This window comes from Schistosoma haematobium, chromosome 6 (assembly GCF_000699445.3).
Source record: "Schistosoma haematobium chromosome 6, whole genome shotgun sequence".
Classification (NCBI taxonomy): Eukaryota; Metazoa; Platyhelminthes; class Trematoda; order Strigeidida; family Schistosomatidae; genus Schistosoma; species Schistosoma haematobium.
The window spans coordinates 6,928,557-6,950,332 of record NC_067201.1 but is presented as its reverse complement, the minus strand read 5'-3'; the positions used below and the strand labels follow the sequence as shown (position 1 = coordinate 6,950,332).

Genomic DNA, 21,776 nt, shown 5'->3' with positions numbered 1-21,776 from the left:
ACCAACCGATACTTAAGGTATAACTTATGCCCAAGTGCCTGGTGAATGATTTAATTACTAAAGATAACAAAGAAACTGAATAAAAGAACATGAAACTTAGTTGTTGTTAGAAATACTATACAGTAACCATACAAACCATCTTTTATCTATTGTTTGCCGACCCTCTATTTTTTTACCTTACTTTGTTGATTGAAAATTTACTTTTGTCTAAAAATGATTATGATCATTATCAAGAATACTTTTTAGGTTTTTTCAGAGATTTAATTTTTCAGTTAAAATTAATAAAATTATCATCTTTACGTAAAAACTAATGTGACAATCTGCCTGAAAAATAGTTGAAGTAAAACGCAAACTATAGAACAATCGGTACCAACTGAAGGACTAAATAAAAGTACTCACCATATACGACTTATCTAATAAATCCACGAACAAAGATCGTTAGGATTTCATTTCTTGAATTTTAAAGTATATCACCTTTAATTTTGTTAAATACACACCATTTGTCGACTGTCTTCATCTTCTTACATTGTTTTTACATTGTTGTGTTCTTCAGACACCATGTAATTTTATACAATTTTCTCAATCGCAAATGTCTTCTTAGAGTCGTGTGTACAGATAATTCCCTCAGATTCTCTTCCTTATTAATCATTCATACAGTAAATTAGCAGATGGAAAGAAATAGATATACTGCACAAGTTAGACATTTTTATCAACACTCGGGAAGTTGACGGTCGTCTTGACTTTGCAGTACTCATCCAGCCTTAATAGTCCTAAATGAAACGCTCGGTTCATTTAAAAAGTTTTTTTTCTCTAATATGTTATTTTTATAAACGGCACTTAACATTTGATAAACTTGCAGTTTTTTTTACAGGCTTTTACAGTTTCCCTAAATAGCTAAATTCGTTTGTTTGTTGGACAGACAATATATGTCAAGAGAAGATAATGATATGAGCAAAAAGCCAAATGATTACTATGGTAGACCAGAATGGATTATAAAATTTAACGGAAGTATTGAATGCAGTGTTCAATAAACAAAACACAAAGATCGTTTATGGTCCGAAACACATCTGACTATGAACATTACATCACAAATTATTTACATTAAGGAAAAACTGAACACTTGATAGCTCTCCTTAAAAAAATACAAATAAAATCCCTAGAGAAACGAATATCATAGTTCACAAAACAATTTGGCAATGACTATGAAATAAGTATTTTTAACAACGTTCGTTAATTGCAGACCCTGTTGTATATCCGCCTGAGCATCTAAATAGTTAATACGGTGAATAATTAAGGACACAAAAACTGGTTGGTTCACTCTGAAATAATTTAAAGCAGAAAAAACTAGTTGATAGAGTTATAAAAAACAGTAGTGATAAAACCAGCAGGCACTGACAGGTTTACCCCTGAGATTTTTAAAGATAGTGGTTCAGTATTAGCAGTGAGATTAACTGGGGTCTTAGGTAGAATTTGGGAACTGGACGTAATCCCATCTGGCTGGTCTCAATCACTGATTGTGCCAGTCTATAAGAAAGGACAAAAGTCCTCTTGTGACAATCACAGAGGAATCAGTTTGACTAATATAGTGTCTAAAATATTAGCTTCAATAATACTTCGACGCCTAACTAAAGCTCATGAAGAACAGACTAGAGAAAATCAGACTGGTTTTCGACCTGGACGTGGTTGTATAAACCAGATACTCACACTACGTCAGGTCCTAGAATACAGACACACATCCAGACGCCCCACAATCGTAGTATTTCTCGACCTTAAGGCGGCATCCGACTCTGTAGATCGTGAGGTTCTATGGCAGTGTTTGTCACTGAAAGGAGTACCAAAGAAGTACATTAACCTTATAAAGGCTCTCTACTCGAACACCATTGGTCGAGTGAGAACTTATGGCGAACTGTCATCAGAACTGATTATCTCAAGTGATGTTCGTCAGGGCTGTCCACTCTCCCCATTCTTGTTCAACTTTGTCATTGACGTACATTTAGAAATTACACTTTCCTCATCTAAATTTCCAGGAGTTGAACTTCTACCGGGAGGTTCACTTGTTGACTTAGAATATACTGATGACATAGTTTTATTTGGTGAAGACGCTGACAAAATACAGTCTTCTGACCACTCTAAGCGACAATGCAAGCATGTTCGGGATGCGATTCTCCCCCTCGAAATGCAAAATGTTGCTTCAGGATTGGGTTGCATCGGCACCCGAACTAATGATAGGGAGTGAAGTAGTTGAGCGTGTCGATCCCTTTACTTATCTTAGAAGTCTTTTAGAATTATGGTCTACTAAGATATTAATATTGCTCTAATAATAGACCTAATCCTAAAATTGTAGATTTGTCATGATATAACTGCCTAATCTATAAGATCTTACATGGAAGTCACATCATCGTCTACACCAGCTCACTGCATAGTAACAACTACCAATACATGATGAAGAACAAGCTTAGGCTAGAGAAAAAACAATATATTTAATATAAATAAAAGATATAAGGTAACATTCAGCAGGGACAACGCCTGCATGGCCGAGCCATGCCATTCGATCAACTCTAATTCATTCAATTCCTTGTTCGCGCCTTCTCCATCGTTAGGTATCTCCCGCGGTAAATATTGAATATCTATTTTCTGAGTAGTCTCGTGTTCTGCTTTGTGGGTTGTGTGGTTATTGTCCAATGCCACTACAGTCTCATCAGCCCTTGTGGTCTGGTGTGTGACGAAATCTCAGCACGAATACAGAGGGCTCGACTAGCTTTTACCAACTTGCGTCATTTATGACGTAGGCGAGATATCCGTCTATCAACCAAAGGACGTGTTTACTGTGCAGCAGTTCGTTCTGTCCTACTTTATGACAGTGAAACATGGCCGGTAGGAGTAGAGGATATTCGTAGGTTACTAGTATTTGATCATGGGTGTCTTCGAAATATTGCTCGTATATCCTGGGACCATCGAGTAAGTAATGCAGTTGTTAGAAAACGGGTACTAGGTGAGGATGGCAAATCCATTGATGACGTAGTGAAACTTCATCAGTTGAGATGGCTGGGACATGTGTTACGTATGCCCAACCACTGACTGCCTCGACGTGCGATGCTTTATGGTATAGGAGTAGGTTGGAAGAAAGCTAGGGGCGGCCAGACCAAAACATGGCACAAATCCATGAAGTCACTGACAAGTGGACTGAGTCATGTTGGTAAGTGTAGACTACCAGGTTGGGGACCGCAAGATGATGGCAACCGATGGTTAGAGACCCTGAATGACATGTCTGGAAATCTTTGCAATGGCACAGGTGCATCCACTCTTTATGTTCTGCAAAATTCTAATCTTCTGAATTCTTTATGTCCCTTTCTTTCTTCTCTTTCCAAATTTATTTCACTGGATTATACTCCTTGAATAACATCTTCAAACCCTAATTTTTCTGATTACAGCTTATAATTTTACTACATCTAGCACTACGGGATTTGAATCGACCACCGCATCTTTGTGTTAATGTGGTGTGGCAACTCGAACTGATGTACGTACGTATGAAGTTCTACGTTGTTACTGACTGACTGACTGATTGGGTGATAAAACCAACAGAAACCAAACTTTCACAGGTAAGATAAACTTAAACACAATGCATGAACTATTTGTCTCAGAACACGATTATCATTTGCTAAATTACTATATCCGCTATCTTCAGGTAGATCAATGAGAAAAAATAAATTCCGTAACATCATAAATAGGTAATTCGACAACAATTTGATTTTATATGATGACTCAAATGTCAAACATCTCTCTTTGAGATGATATAAGACTCTCTGCTACAAACACCGTTCGATTTCTCGTTTTTAACGAATTAGAAATAAAGGTCAGAGTCTTACCACAGAAAATAAAATTCATTATAAAAGGTATTCACAAATTCAAATTAAATAATACGTTTAGTCGTATTACTTTTAAAACACATCTTGTCAACTTTGAACAAACCAAAAATCAATAAGTTTATGAAACAGCAAGGATAATTATTTAGCACATTTAATTGTCATTCACAAATAAATGATTTCCTTTCACTTTGAAATGATAATACAAATTCAAGTACTTCTCCCATTCCATAAACTCATGAAAACCAGAATGCCAGACCATGAGTTACGGAACAAAATGTTGAGCAAATCACTCTTCTAAGTCAATAGTTTGCACCTACAGCCATTGGCAAGAAACATTTTAAAAAAACTACGTAAACAACGTAGATTGCAGGGAAGTTGGTGTTCTAGTCATGCTGAAACTCGGGTTAAATAATCTTACGATATGACTACCAGATAAACATCGAAAAAAATATCCAGTCATAGAGACTTCGTAAAAATCAACAACAGAAAACTAAAGAAAATGGTTTTATTCGAAAAATATTACAAGTCTGAGTTATTTTAGCGGCATTTTAACAAGTGAAGAATAGAAAAAACCTAACCAACAATTACGTTATAACTTCCCGAGTTTTGTGAAAAATCTACTCATGAATATAAAACTCTAGGCAGGTAATAATTACTCTTAGAGTCCTATACATTTCCAAGATAGTAAAGCGGAACAAGTAGATGAAAAACTTGAAAAATGTATGATTAATTCATGTCAATACATATTATCAACAAATTTCATAGCAAATCAAATGCATGGACTACAATAGGTTTACTGAGATACTACATCAGCACACAAGTATATTTAGTTTTATGTATTTGTTCCTACGATGAACATCTTAGTGGGATGCCTTGACTGAAAAATTTGAAATTTAATCAGTTAAGGGGGTTTTTAAACGCCTTATTAAAAAATAAGCGCTTAATTAATTGCTAGCTAGTAAGGATTTTCGAACAATCTCCGAGTCCAAAGGCATTTTGAACCCATGTATGAAATTAGAAGCTTGAATCGCAACTACGTAACTTTTCTAGATTATAACAGCCACTAACTCTGGATACAAATCCCGAATATATTAAACAAGAATAGTTTAGCCGGCGAGACTATAATTTACGGTCGAACCAATCAGATCTAGGATGACAGGTCTTCAATTTCGGCACAAAATTAATTCATCCATTTAGTTAAAGAGAGTTTTGACATTATAAATTGGGTCAGTTCAAGATGAGAACCCTAACTATCAAATGTAAATATTATTCTTAATTCCTCACATTGGTTTATAACCCTGATTTGGCCATAGTATGTAGGTGGACATTCTCAAGGTCTTTTTAGTGTCGTTCAAAAGGAGTCCATAAATTATAATCTCATCTATATCAACCCCTGAAACATTTGCTAGAACCATTATTACAAAAAGATATTAGGCACCATCCACAAATACGGCAATGTACACAATTCACAGCCTTCCGTAGGTAAATAAAAGGCGTAATACATAATACTTTGTCATTTAGGGAGGAAATCACACACAACTTAAATTATTTGATCTATCAGTGGTAAAGTTAGGTATGTTAAATATTAAAGTACCAAGTCCAACAAGAACCCAGAGATATTCCTCTTTAAGTTGCGGCCACATCCTAATAATTCCAACTAAATTTCTTTATTATTCATAATAATGAAGAAAAAAGAGATTTTCCATCCATAAATTGTCAAATGAAAGAAAAACTGAAATTATAAACATTCTCACTTGTGACAATGCGATCAACTGTCGGCAGTTTTGTTTCTGATCGCGTCATTAGTGTCGGTTAAAATATTTACTTAGATATTTGAAATTCTGACTGACAGTGGAAATATACGGATCTAAGTAATGAGCGATAAATGTGCTGAGTTTCGAAGTTATCGCGAAAACAAGAATAACCTTCTACGCTACAGGGTTAAACAAAGCATCTGAGACCAATCACACATACTTAATGAAAAGCTTACCAGCAGGAAATATAGCATTAAGTCAAGCAAGGTAACGATATGTAGAGGATCGATCGAAACTTCAAAGTGTTTGAAATTCATGTTGTGTCACTTTTTCAGCTGAAGGGTTTGAAAATTATTCACACACCGTACCCATCTGGTCATGAATGTTCTTCATTCGTAAAAGTGATTCACTATTATTCGTGATATTATTTATTCGTAGACAGGTTATAAATTAACGGGACTGTAACAAACATCTGTATGAGTTCAATGGCAAGCAAGTGATGAAAACATGTTGAATACCAGCATGTCACAGTAGTTAGTGTCATAAACTAACACAAATGTTGCATATAAAGTTTATTTTTATCTGTTTATTACTTAGCAAGGCTAAAGTTCTGTTTTATCATGGTGTTTCTCATGATTTTTATACTAATTATGTTACTCTATCCCCAACCTGCGTTATTAAGATCTTAGAGGCAACCGCTAACTGAAACTACAGAATCGTATTGTGAGTTACTAGCCTTTGATTCAAAAATTCTGTTTCCAAGTATCCATCATACAGTCTACTACTGCTACTAAGATCTTGTCCTGAACTGCTCGTTCCATACAGTACTTGAAGATGCAGGCTAATAATAAGATTGGACTTACAAATGGGATAATCTTTAACAATTCAAAACTGGACTAAAAAATTCAGTTGTCACTGAAATCGAAATTCGGAGAGAATATGGGGAGTAAGAAAGCAATTAATGGAACATTTTCTTTTATTTGTATGGTCTCCGCATTGTCTTATTACTTCGCAACAGTGCCTACACAAACATCAATGAAGAACCGACGTTTAGGAACGAACCAAACCAAATGAACACGTGCCAGTTAATGTCATCTCAGGACTAGATAAGGGTCAATAGTTTCAGTACACATCTTCCTTGACAATTACTCTATCGGACGTGAAGATTTTTATGCAAAACGTTATAGGGAAAGTCACTTGAGATTTATGAACAAAACAAAATCTTCTAAAATACCCAGTTTGCTTTCGTTTAATGTTAATCTAGCTACTCTGATAACGCAGATCAGCTAAACGTAACAAGTTGCTTCTCAAGCGTATTTATCAGAAACAGTCCTGCGAATAAAATAATATGAAGTTCCTATTTATTGTAGTAGAGATCAACCTCTTGAGAGTAATTGATTCCAAAAGAATTATATTATTGTATTAGGCTGAATGAATACCCAGGTTACCTACTCAAAACTTTTAATTTTCTCACCTCGGGACTCCTCCTACAATTCATCTCAATAAGACTATTAATCTGATCAATTCACAAAAAACATGTCGGTTCGGGATACTGACAAACTCAACAAATTTAAGATAGCCCTCAGCAATAAATTCCAGGCCTTTCATGATCTGGAAGTGGATAAGACACACATTGAGGAAAGCACGCAAGTGCAACACAAGACAAGCCCTCACATGGAATCCTCAAGGCCAAAGCAGAAGAGGGAGACCAAAAAACACAGTACGCCGGGAAATGGAGATATACATGAGAAAAATGAACAAGAACTGGATGGAACTAGAAACGAAGGCCCAGAACAGAGTGGGTCGAAGAATGCTGATCAGTGGCCTATGCTCCATTGGGAGTAACAGGTGTAAGTAAGTGAGTAATGTCGGTCTGGTGTCTATAGAAAATGACTCAGTCCAATGGAAAATCGCCGTACTTTACCTCAATATATTTAAATAAATGACGACCGCTGACCTAATATTCGTAAGCCAACTGTAGATATCACAAACTTTCATAGTATGTTATCTTTTCTTCATAGCATTTATCTACTTACAACAAATCATCTCATATCACTTATTATATGAGCTAGGGAGAGGACGGAAGATGAAAATATGGGACAAGAATATTTGAGAAATTATTGCAAGAGAGCTATCTAGCACCATCTTGGTGAGGTACGACTTTCTTATGCTTTGTCCAGCTATCACGTGTTTTATCGCTCGGCTCTCGGACCATCCTAAAGTAAAAAGTAACTCGGAAGAGAAATTGATAAAAAACCAGCCAAACATGAAGAATTACTCCGCTACCCTTATAAAATATTTACATGTCAACAGGAAATATAGTTACAAGAAACAAATGTCAAGTTTCACACAAACTTCTTGTCTCGCAGAGCATACAGATGATCTAGAAGGAAGAAGGCAGGGTAGGAATCTCCTTAATAAAAACATATATTAAAATACAATGTTACTCAAAACCTTACATTATTGCAAACCTGGCAGTTGTAAAATATGTGACCTTCAGTTTGCGACAATCGCCTTTTATGACCTGATTCATAACTGTTATATCCTTATAAGAATAATGAATGGTAACTTTTGGGATCCATTTATGGACGGATACTACACTTATATTTTTATCGTATAATTGTTATGCAACTAAACTGTTCATCTTCATGTCCCTCTTATTATGAGTTTTATTTCGACCTATGAACTATTACTATAAGATTTACTATTCTTGAGTTATGGCCTGTCTATTAATTACTATCTCCCTCATTCACAACCACTTTTGGCTAAATATTGTACAAATGTTATTTTCTATTTCATGGTACGCTGTGGTCTGTCTAGTTGATATATAAACTGCGTATGTTTGAAATAAATGAATCATATTGCAGAGGCTGAGATTGGTGTTCTGGACTTAACTGGCTGGGCTAGACAGGAAGCGAGACCAATCAGAATTCTAGGCTGCTCGCACGTGTTTTATGTGTCACTGGTTCAATCGATAATATCGCTACTCTCGGATTGGCGGTATCGTTGCGTTATCCAATATATAGGGCACACAGGTTCACAAGTTATAACAGTAACTGCCGATAGATATAGTGTATTCTAAGCAAGAATAATGAAAAATAAAAAACAATGAGCTGAAGTCATGTCAATAGCCCTACTAGACATCAAAACATCTTAGACTTAGTCTTTACCAGTGGCCTCATCCCCAATACTTTGTATATTAGAAAAAAGTTCCCAGGTAGTGATCATAACATTGTCATATGCAGCCTTAATGTAAAAACCACAACCGATAGAAGTAAAACCGTAACACTTCGTAGAAACTATCGCACGGTTGATTGGAATAACTTCCACAATTACCTAAGAAGCACTGATTGGAGAACTTTCTTTGCCTCAAACAATACCGACACATTAACCAATATATTTTATCACAACATCAAAAGTATCATCAACAACATCGCACCTTTAAAATACTGTAGACCTACGTTCTCCAAAGATCTTTATATACTGGTCAGTACAAGAAGACGTCTTCAAAGACATTGTACTCGATTCTACAACTTAAATAACTTTTCCTCTCTAGTAACGATGACAGAAATACTTGTCCGAACAGAGGCAATAAGTGCACAAAAAGCAGTCGCACAGGAAAAACGTGCAGTTGAACTTAATAATAACCCCTCTGCACTCACCATGCCCCTCCAAAATAAAATTAAACGTTCTAAATCGAGAGGGAGTATATTCATTAAAGACAAACAAGTGTATGAAGATCCCAAACTTGTCACAGAATTATTTAGTGAACACTTTTGCTTCTCACTAACGAAAAACCATTTAATGATTCAGAACCAATCCCAGTAACTCCCTGTGAAATTACCAATGTAGAATTCAATGTACAAAATATCTCCAAGGCAATAAGTACATTGAAACACTCCTACACTGATGAACCAGATGGTATTCCATCTAGCATGCTAAAACGCAGAGGTGATGATGTGTGCTTTGCTTCTCAAACCATTCGCGATATCACTCTCTACAGCGTGTTACCCTAATGCCTGGAAAACTACACATATCATTCCCAAAATCAAAACAGGACCTGAAGCAAACGTTGAAAATTACCGGCCCATACACATAACTTTAGTGGTATCCAGAGTGATGGAAAAAGTAGTTAAGGCGGCTGTAGTCCAACATCTACTTATTAATAATCTCATCTCGACCTCGCATCATGGATTTCTTAGGTTCAGATCATGCGATACATGCCTAGTAGACTACCTGAATGATATAACTCTGAAACGAGACAGTGGACTCCTTGTATCAGTCCTGTTCTTAGGCTTTAAGAAAGCCTTTGATAAGGTCCCACATAAAAGGCTACTCGTCAAACTAAAGTCCTTCGGAATAAACAACCCACTGTACTCATGGTGTGCTTCATTCTTAACAGAACGTAAACAGATGGTAAAGTACAACGACTGTCTCTCGTCACCTAGACCAATCACCAGTGGAGTCATCCAGGGAAGCGTATTAGGTCCACTTTTGTTTCTTATGTATATAAACGATATATGTAACACCACAGAATTTGGGAAACCATACTTATATGCTGATGATCTCAAAATAGTATACAGCTATAAGCCTGAGAAACTAAGCGAAAGTGTATCCCAGATCCAAAAGGACCTCAATAACTTAACTATCTGGAGTGAAAAATGGCAATTACCATTTAACCTCAACAAGTGCGGGATCATCCACTTTGGAAAGCATCCCTATAAACAGCAACTTCACTTAAATGAAAGTAGAGTCCAAATATTCGAATCAGTACACGATTTAGGAATTAATTACACAGGAAGCCTGAACTTTGAAGAACATGCCTCCTCTATTATTTCTAAATCTAGACGGCTAATTGGTTTTATAATGAAAAACTTTTTCACATCAGGCGGTAAACTTACTCTCTACAAAATATGTGTACGAACCTTCCTTGAATACTTCTCTTTTGTCTTCTCTAATATGAATATCACAGACTAGATAAGAGTAGAGGATGTTCAAAGACGTTTCACAAGTCAACTACTAGAATGTAACTCGAATCTCGATTACACAGACAGATGTAAGCATCTATCTTTAGAACCTTTATGGCACCGTAGGCTAAAAAACAATTTAATATTTCTCGACAAAGCGATATATGGGCTCTCCTTTCTAACCTCCTGCCCGACTATCACCCAGGACCCAGCCTATAGACTTAGAAACAACGCATATACGCTACTTACCGTAAAACACCGAAAACAAATGCGTTGTAAGTTTTTTACAGTACGGTATAGTTTATTGTGGAACAGGCTGCCAATGCCTATCCGTAACTGTGATACGCTTACCAGATTCAAAAAAGCTAATAACCCTATTTCTAGATTCTAAAGAGCTTAAACATTTCCTTGAACTCCCGCCCACCAACGAGGCACTTTATTAGGGACCGCCTAGTATCTAGACAGAACAAGAATATAACGAGCCCGACTGTTGTTAATATGAATATAACGAAATCACAGAATATATGTCTTATCCTTTCCTATTATTCATTGTTTATTAATCATGGCCTTATGCTACTAACCCTCACTTTCAGTTCCCAAATCTCTCTACAGGCTAAATGTACGATATTCTTCCTAAAAGTCATGCTTTTTTTATTGCAAGTAGACAGATAACTCACTAATCTTATGGATGCTGATCTACTAAGGCCGATCATACAAAGCTTAAAATCTGGCCACAAAGTCTTGTGGGTTTCTCAATGTTTTATTATTCTTACCCTAAAATCTTTTTTTACAATTTTATACCCTCTCATATCTTTTGATTTGCTATTAGTCCTTACTTCTTTAAACCATTAGTTATCTTCATAGCAGTTTGATATACTATGTGGACATCTAGCCCATACAACAAACTTTTTAACTATCTGATTTGCTTGTAATATGGACCTAGTAGAGACAGTGTATTCCAACTATGGGCTTTGACTAAAGCAGTGTTTATACTTACCACAAACGTAAGAGAGCCTGACATCACAAAAGGAGGGAGGGTGGCGTTACTGACCAGCAAACATGATGGTAGGGAGACAAATTCAATCCACCCATGTCTGTAGGGAAGGAAATTTTGTTTAATTACGGTTCCTTATGGCTTAGTGGGATGTCACGAACTTAAGGTTTTAATGCTGATTTATCATGCAAAATATCTCTATAAATCGTGTTACGAACGTTGAATTGGTTTCACTTCCTACCCAGTAATCCTATTACAGGCAAACTAGACTATCCGCTAATATACGAAGCCAACTCAAGACCCTATAATACCTAAAAATAATAATAATAATAATACAAAGAAAGATGAAAAGGGCTCCAATAGGTTCGATAAAAAAAGGAAGATAGTCAATTGTATATCACAATACTGTTTTTAGCACTATATTTTATTTTATAATCACACATAATCCCATACTCTCAGCTCCTTTCTGAACCGCCTCCATTTTTCAGTTGTATGTCCACTCATACCTTATTAACACTTATTTTCTTTAACCTATTAAGATTCTCTTGCTTAACAAATACCTTAATAAAAGAAAATTAGACTGAGTGATCATACTTTAGACATTCCTTCATGAATATTGGCTACTCTGCCTCGCGTTCTTTCTTTTACTTGCTCCCTCTTTCAGCCCCCTTGAGATATGGAACGGGTGACTTCGTCCTGCACCATCCTTAAAGCCTTAGATATTCCAAATGGACATAAGGTTGCGACATTTAGAAGCTCCCACCTTCAATGGACCTATCCTTGACCACCAGTTGCACATTCGCAACGCAACTTCCATGAAGCGCGCCAACTGTGATACTGACCAAAACCATCTCCATCCATATCTTTTAAATTATCAACCTAGCTATGTAATTTACTACAGTGGATATTGTATCTTTTGTAACAATTTGATCTTGCCTGTAAACTGGCATGCCTGATGTAACAAACTGTTATTTGAGAATAAATTATTATTAAAAGAATTGCGATCGAATCTGGTAGACATCTTTGTCCGTGTCACAAAATTACATTTGTCAGCCACTGTAAGAGATTATTGTAATAGAGGTAGACGTATGTATGCATGTCATGTGGCTACCATGGCGGCACTGAGCTCTAGGCATAGAAATTGCCGGTTCTGTGTTCTATGTTGTAGGATTAGACAGGAAACTGTAGAAATGTTAAGCAGCCCTTTCCTTTGCTTCTGTTTTAGGTATGCTGAAAATAGGCTTATTAAAGCCAGTGAAATAATCAAGGTCTTCTTGACTATCCATCTGGTTAGCTTGACTTTATTACTCATAGTACAGTATGAAACACAGATTTCCTCAACCCAATCCGAAACCGGGTTGGTTTCCACCTTGCAGTGTGTCTGTCATACCAGTTGCAACTAATGCTAATAGTTGGTCAAATTAAGGGAACATAATAACTGTAATCTCCATATGTGGATGTGGTCTACAAGTTGAATACGTGGTAAAGCATCTTACAGAACAATGATCTGAGCGTGTGGGGAGGACGTACTTTGGTTTATGAAACTCGTAGCCATATGAAATGTTCTTTGGATCCTAGTTACGCAGACATCAAGAAATATACGTAAGTACTTTTACTCGGAACAAGTCATTGTTGCCCGAATATAGGCAGCTTCTGTGACTTGTATACACCACTTTGCATATGCTTGAAAAAATATAAATCTTATTACAAACACAATGACTGTCTATAAAGTCTGTAAATTCATAATAAAAATGAAGTGGTTATGATTCCTAACATCAACGACTAATAACAGTGATAATATTAATCGCAGCAATCACAATAAATTACTCTATAGGTCCGATGAATTGTCACGGCTGTAGCAAAATGATCCGGCAGCCAGATCACCAAATATCTGGCAATTTACCCATCTCCATTATGGCTAAGGACAAGCAACGCGGATCAGTCATACGTGCACCATGAACTGCCCCGTGCTGCTTTGATCTCAACCAATTTCGGGTACCTATTCCGACTGATATATTTCTGTAACAAAGTTGTGTTGTACGGTAATCAAATTAGTCATGGTACCTAAATACGACTAAAGGGTAGTCCAAGTTAGACATTAACTATGACGCATGGCTTTGAAGTAAGCTGTTCGGTGACATTATTTCTGTCCACCTTGATTATGCCTCCAGTGAACAACACAGATGGCCTACATCGATGATCTTTAACTCCATTCAACTAAAGTATTCCCTCTTGACTAAATTATTAACTTTACTCTCTTTTAACACAAACTCCAGCTATTGCCTTCTCGTATAAATTGGAACAAAGAAGATAGCATGTAGTTATGCCGCTACTACAAGGATTATTAAATACATTGTTTCTATCTTGTTGCTCAATCGTAGGATATTCTTTGCCACAACTATTCTTTTCGACCTCATTATAGCTGTCGCATCATGGAGAGATAGACAGGTATTGGACTAAGGTAGCAATTTGAGATACATAGCGATGAGTTAATGTTAATATGGCAAATAGAATTTTCATAATGAAAACACTTATGGATGTATGAATGGTTTATGTTGCATTTTGATGTAATATATTTTGGGGTAAAAAGTCTGCTAGAACGAAGTCTTTACTCACTCGATCCCGTCTGACACTAACACAGATTAATACAATTAGTAAATAAGTGAAATAGTATTACTGGCTGCAATCTTTGCAGATGTTACTGTTATGAGTACTGTCGAGATTTATGTACGGAAAAGACGATGACTTCGAGTCAGTCATTTGTAGGAATCGGGGGAATCATAGAAATCGACGAAACACTGGTAGGAAAAAGTGAATTCAATGGAAGAATGAATAAGCAGCTTTTACTAAAGTATACTTAGCAGGTATATTGTTTATGTGGTTGACAATTACAAAAGTGATAATCTCAGGATTCCAAAAACCAGTAAAAACAATAATAATAATTTATTCTCAAATAACAGTTTGTTACATCAGGCATGCCAGTTTACAGGCAAGATCAAATTGTTACAAAAGATACAATATCCACTGTAGTAAATTACATAGCTAGGTTGATAATTTAAAAGATATGGATGGAGATGGTTTTGGTCAGTATCACAGTTGGCGCGCTTCATGGAAGTTGCGTTGCGAATGTGCAACTGGTGGTCAAGGATAGGTCCATTGAAGGTGGGAGCTTCTAAATGTCGCAACCTTATGTCCATTTGGAATATCTAAGGCTTTAAGGATGGTGCAGGACGAAGTCACCCGTTCCATATCTCAAGGGGGCTGAAAGAGGGAGCAAGTAAAAGAAAGAACGCGAGGCAGAGTAGCCAATATTCATGAAGGAATGTCTAAAGTATGATCACTCAGTCTAATTTTCTTTTATTAAGGTATTTGTTAAGCAAGAGAATCTTAATAGGTTAAAGAAAATAAGTGTTAATAAGGTATGAGTGGACATACAACTGAAAAATGGAGGCGGTTCAGAAAGGAGCTGAGAGTATGGGATTATGTGTGATTATAAAATAAAATATAGTGCTAAAAACAGTATTGTGATATACAATTGACTATCTTCCTTTTTTTATCGAACCTATTGGAGCCCTTTTCATCTTTCTTTGTATTATTATTATTATTATTTTTAGGTATTATAGGGTCTTGAGTAGGCTTAGTATATTAGCGACAACAGCAACGGCACCAATTAAACGGGCATACGTGCAGCTATGTAACACAAAACACATGTTCGGCTGGTGTCCAAACGTATTCCCACCTAGACTTGACAAGTGGATCAGGTTGTTTTCTGAAGAGACATTTTGAAGACCCCATCATAATAGTGGTTACAAACAATATATAAAAAGTGTGATCGAGGCCACGTTTTCGATTGAGACCTTATCATAGCTCCAGAGGTTAACTCTATCTGTATCAAAAAGCTAAGTGCTCGTGTCGTACACTTTAGGATTGCAGAGCCATATAGCAACTTTATAACCTGTAGAAGTTTTGAAACCCTATAAAAGCAGCGTAGTTAATTTAACTTTTCTGATTTTTTCTGACAAATTGTGAATCTAAGCCAACCTCATCCTGATTTACTGAAGATTACCAACACTACTTAATATTCAATCAAAAGACGCCAAGTAGCTTTCAAGGATAAACTGTAGCTAAAGAGGCAATCGACAACCGGTGAAACGGCATTACAAAGGGAAAATATTGGCTTCATTTGAGACACCGACAAACTCAACGAATTCGAGATAACTCTCAATAACAGGTTTCAAACTTTGCAAGATCGATTCAAAGAAGAAGAAACTACTGTGCTGGATAATTGGAAAGGGGTTAAATAAGCACTAGTTTCAATGTGTCGGGAGGTTCATGTCTGGGTCGCAAGAAGCATCATCATAAGAAAAGGATCTCTATGGAAACTCTAGGCAAGATTTAAGAAAGCAAGGATGAGACGGCAATTAACAACAGCTGAACAAAAGTAAAGAAAGTCAATGAACGATTCAATAGACGCCTAAATTTAGGGTGAACTAGTTTGACTACGTTAGGATCAATCCTACACAAACCTAATTGCAAAACTAGGAATCGTCGTTGAAAAGTCAACTGAACGGAACCCATCACTAAAGACTTTCCCTTGTACTGACAGTAATGTGATTCCTCTGTAGTTTTCACATCTGTTTAGATCTCCTCTCTTTGAAATCGTGATGAGGTGTCCTTTTTTCCAGTCCATTGGCACTTGGTCCTCCTCCTAAATCACCTTGAATAGAAGGTGAAGCATGTTTGTAGTTTCTTCGATATCTGACTTCAGTGCTTCGGCTGGTATGTTGTCGGGTCCTGCTGCTTTCCTGCTCTTGATTCGTCTGATGGCCATTCTGATTTCTTCCGTCGTTGGTGGATTGACATCTACAGGAAGGTCTGTGTGTGCTGCTTCCATATCCGGTGGGTTCAATGGAGCCGGCCTATTCAGGAGTTCCTCGAAGTACTCTACCCATCTGTTCCACTGTTGTTGGATTTCAGGGATTGGCCTGCCTTCTTTGCCTTTGACTGGTCTCTCTGGTTTACAATATCTCCTTTTCTTGGTTGTGTCACAAAGCTGTTTCATATTTCCTTCCCTTGCAGCTTTTTCCGCCATCGTTGCTAGATCTTCCACGTATTTCTGTTTGTCGACTTTAATGCTCTTCTTCACTTGCTTGTTTGCTTCTGTGTACTCAGCTTGTGCTTAGACTTTCTCTGCTCGTTTTCGGCTGTTGTTAATTGCTGTCTTCTTGTTATTCCTTTTTTTGATCTTGTCTAGTGTTTCTATGGAGATCCATTCCTTATGATGACGCTACTTGAGGCCCAGAACCTTTTGACAAGTTGAAGTTAATGCTTCTTTGATACCTTTCCAGTTGTCCCCTTTAGTAGTTTCTTCTTCTTCGAAATACATTGCAGGAATCATTACAATGCACTGTGAGGCAAGTTCTAACTTAGAATCGTTAAGGCGTAAGGAAAACAAGGAGACAAAATAACACATTGGAGGTAGACATCGAAAGAATGAAAAGCACTTGGAAGCTACTGGAAGGGAGAGTCCAGAGTTCGGATTTGGTTGCAGAAACCTGGTCGGCGCTTGTAAAAAGGGTAAAGAATTCCACTAAGTAACAACAAAACATCAACCTAATGAATCTGTAGATTTCATAAAACATCAGCCTCCTACATGTAAGTTAGTTCGCTACGACAAAATACTAGAAAGACTACTGTTATGGTTACGGTATGCAATACTACGAGTTCTCGTGGAGCTTATAAAAGAAAGGCTATTCTGCATACGTTTTGTCGATATTTCCGGTTCCCAAACGATGAAAACTTAAAGCTTCATGAAAAGTTTTTAATATGTTGTCCAAGCAACTTATCAAATGGAGAATCTTATCTAGATTAAATACTAAACATAGTTATCTGCAACCTTAGTTGAGTAGTATGTTATTCCTGAACCCGCTCTACAAATGTCTGCCTTGTAGCAGCTGAAGCTCATTCACTCTGCCACTAAAAGGCATTTTATTTGCGTGTACTAATTAATAAGGTGGTTGCTTTGCTGTGTTTAAAATAGACATACATAGTTATTTTGCCGTTAATCCGGGTTCAAAAAATGATACGTGTATGACTAACCATTTGGTGACAGGATTTCTCATCCCAGATACATGTCTCCGCAGTGACTGGTAAATATGGTTAGCCTCTATTGAAATCTAAAAGGAAACGAAAACTAACAGTATCTGCGATTTTTATTGGGCGCAAAATATTAGTAAAGATGCCTTCTATTTAAAACAAAGTGGTGAGTTATATGAGGTTTTTCCAGACACCTTTCGTCTTTTGAACTCGGTAGATTCAGGATCCACATCATGCTCTGACCCGTCAAAGTTAAGTGAAGTATTTTTATTACTGGAACTTGGAACTGGAATAGCAATCAGTCGTCACCGGGGTTTCCTAAAAACACTTGTTGGAAATAATGTGATAACTTGTGATGAAACTTATAGTAACGTTGTACACAGTTGATCCCTTTGTCTAGCAAACCGAAAACATATTTTTTAGTGAAAATTTGTCACCTACATAATCTCGTATCAGTTTTGAGATCATATAAGGCTACTGAAAATGACTAACATTGCTTAAAGTCATTTATAAGGAAAGTATTTGATGTGTGACAATAGTTTACAAGATAAATGGAGTCAGTTTGTATATAACGAGGTATCGGTGAGCAATATCCCCTCTAATGATAAATTACATTCAGGCATTTTGACCTTGCGTGCAAACTGGCATACGCTGTGTAAAATATTGCTATTTGAGAATAAATTACAGTTGGTATTATTATTTACTTCCAAAGTGTAAAACTTTCACAGAAGGTCAAACAATGTGGTAGCATAAACTCGATTGACAGTGTTTTTTAGTTGTATGATGCTTGGTTGAATTGGAGGACAAAATTAATATTAACACTCAAATATGAATCATAACTACTATCAAATACGCCTGCGTAATGTGATGGGACCTCAAGTATCAGCACATAAACTACGTAAATAGTCGTAAAACAGCGAACATATACGCTGGAGATGAAGAATAACGGTCTTTAAAAATATGCGACAATACGTACATGTGCGTTTGAAAGTACTACGAGATCTTATATCGTACCTTTTATGAAACCATTCAAAATGTGATCCTCAGTGAAATGAAAGTTCTGATGAATAGGATGCTTTGCGATATAAGGTGAAGAAAACCTGGCAACAAGTTCTTAACTTTTGTGTATCGTACTTTTCAAGAACCTCAGTTCCCAGCATACAAGGTTGTTCCAAAATTAATATCTGAATTTCTAACCAGTAGTTAGTAAGTGAAAACTTAAAAAAATGAAAACATCAGATGGCAAATGAATTCAATTTTAAAAATACCGGATAGTACAAAAGGTAATATAGGACTTGGCGCTGCTTCTAAAGGTTGTAACCTTTTCTCATGTAGTTTCATTTTGTCTTCCTATTAGTTTATCCCTTTAATTTAACAACATTTATTAGCAAAAGAGACCTCATTTCTGATAGGGTTCTATTAATTTGACACCCTATCTTGTGACTCAACGTCGCGACGTTCGCTATTTTTCATCAATATGTTATTATTTTAGCTCTTAACGAATACTGGACCTGATCCTACCATAGAACTTTATACATCTAATAAGTTAAGTCATAACAGTCTCTGTTCACTTAAAACTCCCAATAATGTCCAGGCAATCTAAAAAACATATAATCTCTCCTGATGCCTAAAGCACCTGAAAAAGATTTAAATCAATCACTAAAATGAATAATGTGAAGTTTTATAAATACACTGACCAGTTTGCATCATACTCTGATCTTTCTACAGCTACACTAGACGTGCACCATGTACTTGGGCATGACATCACTACCTTGCATCTCGCTTGTAGATATAAATAAGAGCAGTCACATACCGTTAGAGTCGACATCATTTGGCAGCTCACTCTATAGAATCACATATTATAAGCAGTATTTAGACAGCGTAGTTGACCCCGAACATACAAGAAATCCACAATCGGGCCATCCTGTGTAGCGGCCCACGGAGCGCATGTAAGCCTATCTCGAATACTCACCCAGACATATACTCCATTCCTCAACTAAGTATGCACAGGGTGACCACCCGGTAGACACTTGCAACAAGTCTGTATGCAACCATATAGACCCTAACAATGATGATTTAAATTTCACTAATTACACCATTGGTAGTTCTAAAAGCAGCCAAATAGAAATTGGCTTCACCCAAACTATTCAAGACTTACTACCGTACAAATATTTAGTCAGTGTTCCAAAATATCCTGATCTCGAAGTTATAGAAAACACTGAAAAAGTAACTGACCATATATCATCTGAAATGTTGGAAAGACTACAGTGTATGCACAGTGTCACTGTGTATAATGTGCCTGACAGTGCGAACGCGAAGTTTGCTAAAAATACTCCACTACAAGAATGAGGATTGTCGCAGTCTTGGTGTGAAACAAGAAGATTACGTAAAGTACAGACTAAAGCCTCTTGTCCCATTCCATTTCGGTTTGGTAGTACCGCAGAAGCTAATCACCTTCTTAGTAGTCAGTCATTACTGGGGCGTATTCCATTGTTTAAAACGATTAGAATCACCCATGACAGGACTGCTATCTAGCGTCGAATCTTCAATGAATTGCAAAACAATCAACTTAGCCTAAGTAGTAGCGACAGTTACAACGTTGGCCACTGCACAATTCCTAAAACACCATACCCTCATCCTCCCAAAAACGGAGGCACGTCAAATACTGCTATTAGTCCTGGGAGCAAGACTGAACATCAAGCAGCTGCAACGATCCATCCTGAGCCCAAACACTCAGCTACCCCAAAATTCCAATCCACATATGCCTCAATAGTGTCTAAGCATTTCCCTGGCGGCTCCGATAAAAAGCCAAAACATAATTTTCCCAGGAACTGCCCAGACATCTCAATACGAAATGATACTAAATTCTCCGTAGAAACCCTCAAGCACTCCAACACCCTTAACCTACCACATGCACCTTTTCACAGCAGTAGAATGCCCTACAACAAACATGGTGAACTGGCAGTGCTCACTCATCGTAACGTGAGGCTACACCCGACAAATCCACACCCACACGAGATGCTAGTAAGCCATATAATGTGAATATTGCAAGCTCCAGGAACCAATACACCACATAAAACACGAACTCTTCTCTTGACAACAATGTCACGCACTCCTCCATCATTTACCAGAAACATACAATCCCACAACTACCCATAATAGGACTAAAATTGCCTACCGAACACAAGGAAGCTACAACGTTGGCCTAATTGGGCACCCACCTATTGATTTTAGATACTATAAAATTCAATTCACCCTTTACAACTCTTTGGTATCCCATAATTCGACAAATGCACCACCTCATCATTTTTTATCTCCCTCTCCCTCTAAGGTCTCCAAATGTTGGGGGTGACAGTTCCACTATTCTGAGACCATCCATATACTCCGACCTGATGAAAAGTGACACATCTTTCTCGCCATCAATAACTATCTCTAGTCTTAAAAGCTCCTTGACGGAACTTTTTGATCACTCCCCGAATGCACTACCTATCCATTCAACCTGTCGCTCCTAAACACACTTCTTTCGCCAAACTAACTTTCGATTACCTTTCTCCCATTAACCTTATTTGTAATAAACTAAACGAACATGGATATGGAGCCAATAGTTCCACTTCTTATGACAAAACACACAATTCACTTGGTTTATATTTCAGCCTTCTACTAGGTGAACACTCACCATACCTGACACTTATGCTAAACAATGCTTGATCCGTACAAAATAAGATGAATCAACTAAACACCCTGTTACTTTTGAACAACCCCTCACAACAAACTAAAACAGGCAGAAGAACGTACTGCGCTCACTGCTGCATCTAAAGTTCAAAACTAATGTCATCTCCTTGCAAAACGCATAAGAAAGAACACAGATCCTAACTGCACGATGGTGTGACGTATTATGACCAAACCGTCATATACGAACTGTTAAGTGAATGGTTTTCCCACAACGGGAACATATCTCATACCCCAGACATTAACGTAAAGTGCATCAGCACAAATTATCTTAGTACCATAAACTTTGATATAAGAACTGTAGCGGTAAACAAATCCCTAAAATAAATAGCTCTGTAAGTTTTCGACATTGGATGCTGACCATATGTTT

At 37.0% G+C, this 21,776-nt stretch overlaps 1 protein-coding gene across 2 annotated transcripts in view; it reads right to left on the bottom strand.

The window, feature by feature from the left end:
- The window catches only part of CANA14F (Serine/threonine-protein phosphatase 2B catalytic subunit 3), a 90,902-nt gene extending 85,117 nt beyond the window's left edge, over positions 1 to 5,785 (bottom strand). For both annotated transcript variants that reach the window (XM_051216761.1, XM_051216762.1), the window contains exon 1: positions 5,621 to 5,785. In XM_051216761.1, the coding sequence (XP_051065370.1) occupies positions 5,621 to 5,669 (49 nt within the window). In that variant the 5' untranslated portion in view covers positions 5,670 to 5,785. The remainder of the gene's footprint in view (positions 1 to 5,620) is intronic.
- Positions 5,786 to 21,776: the final 15,991 nt, after the last annotated feature.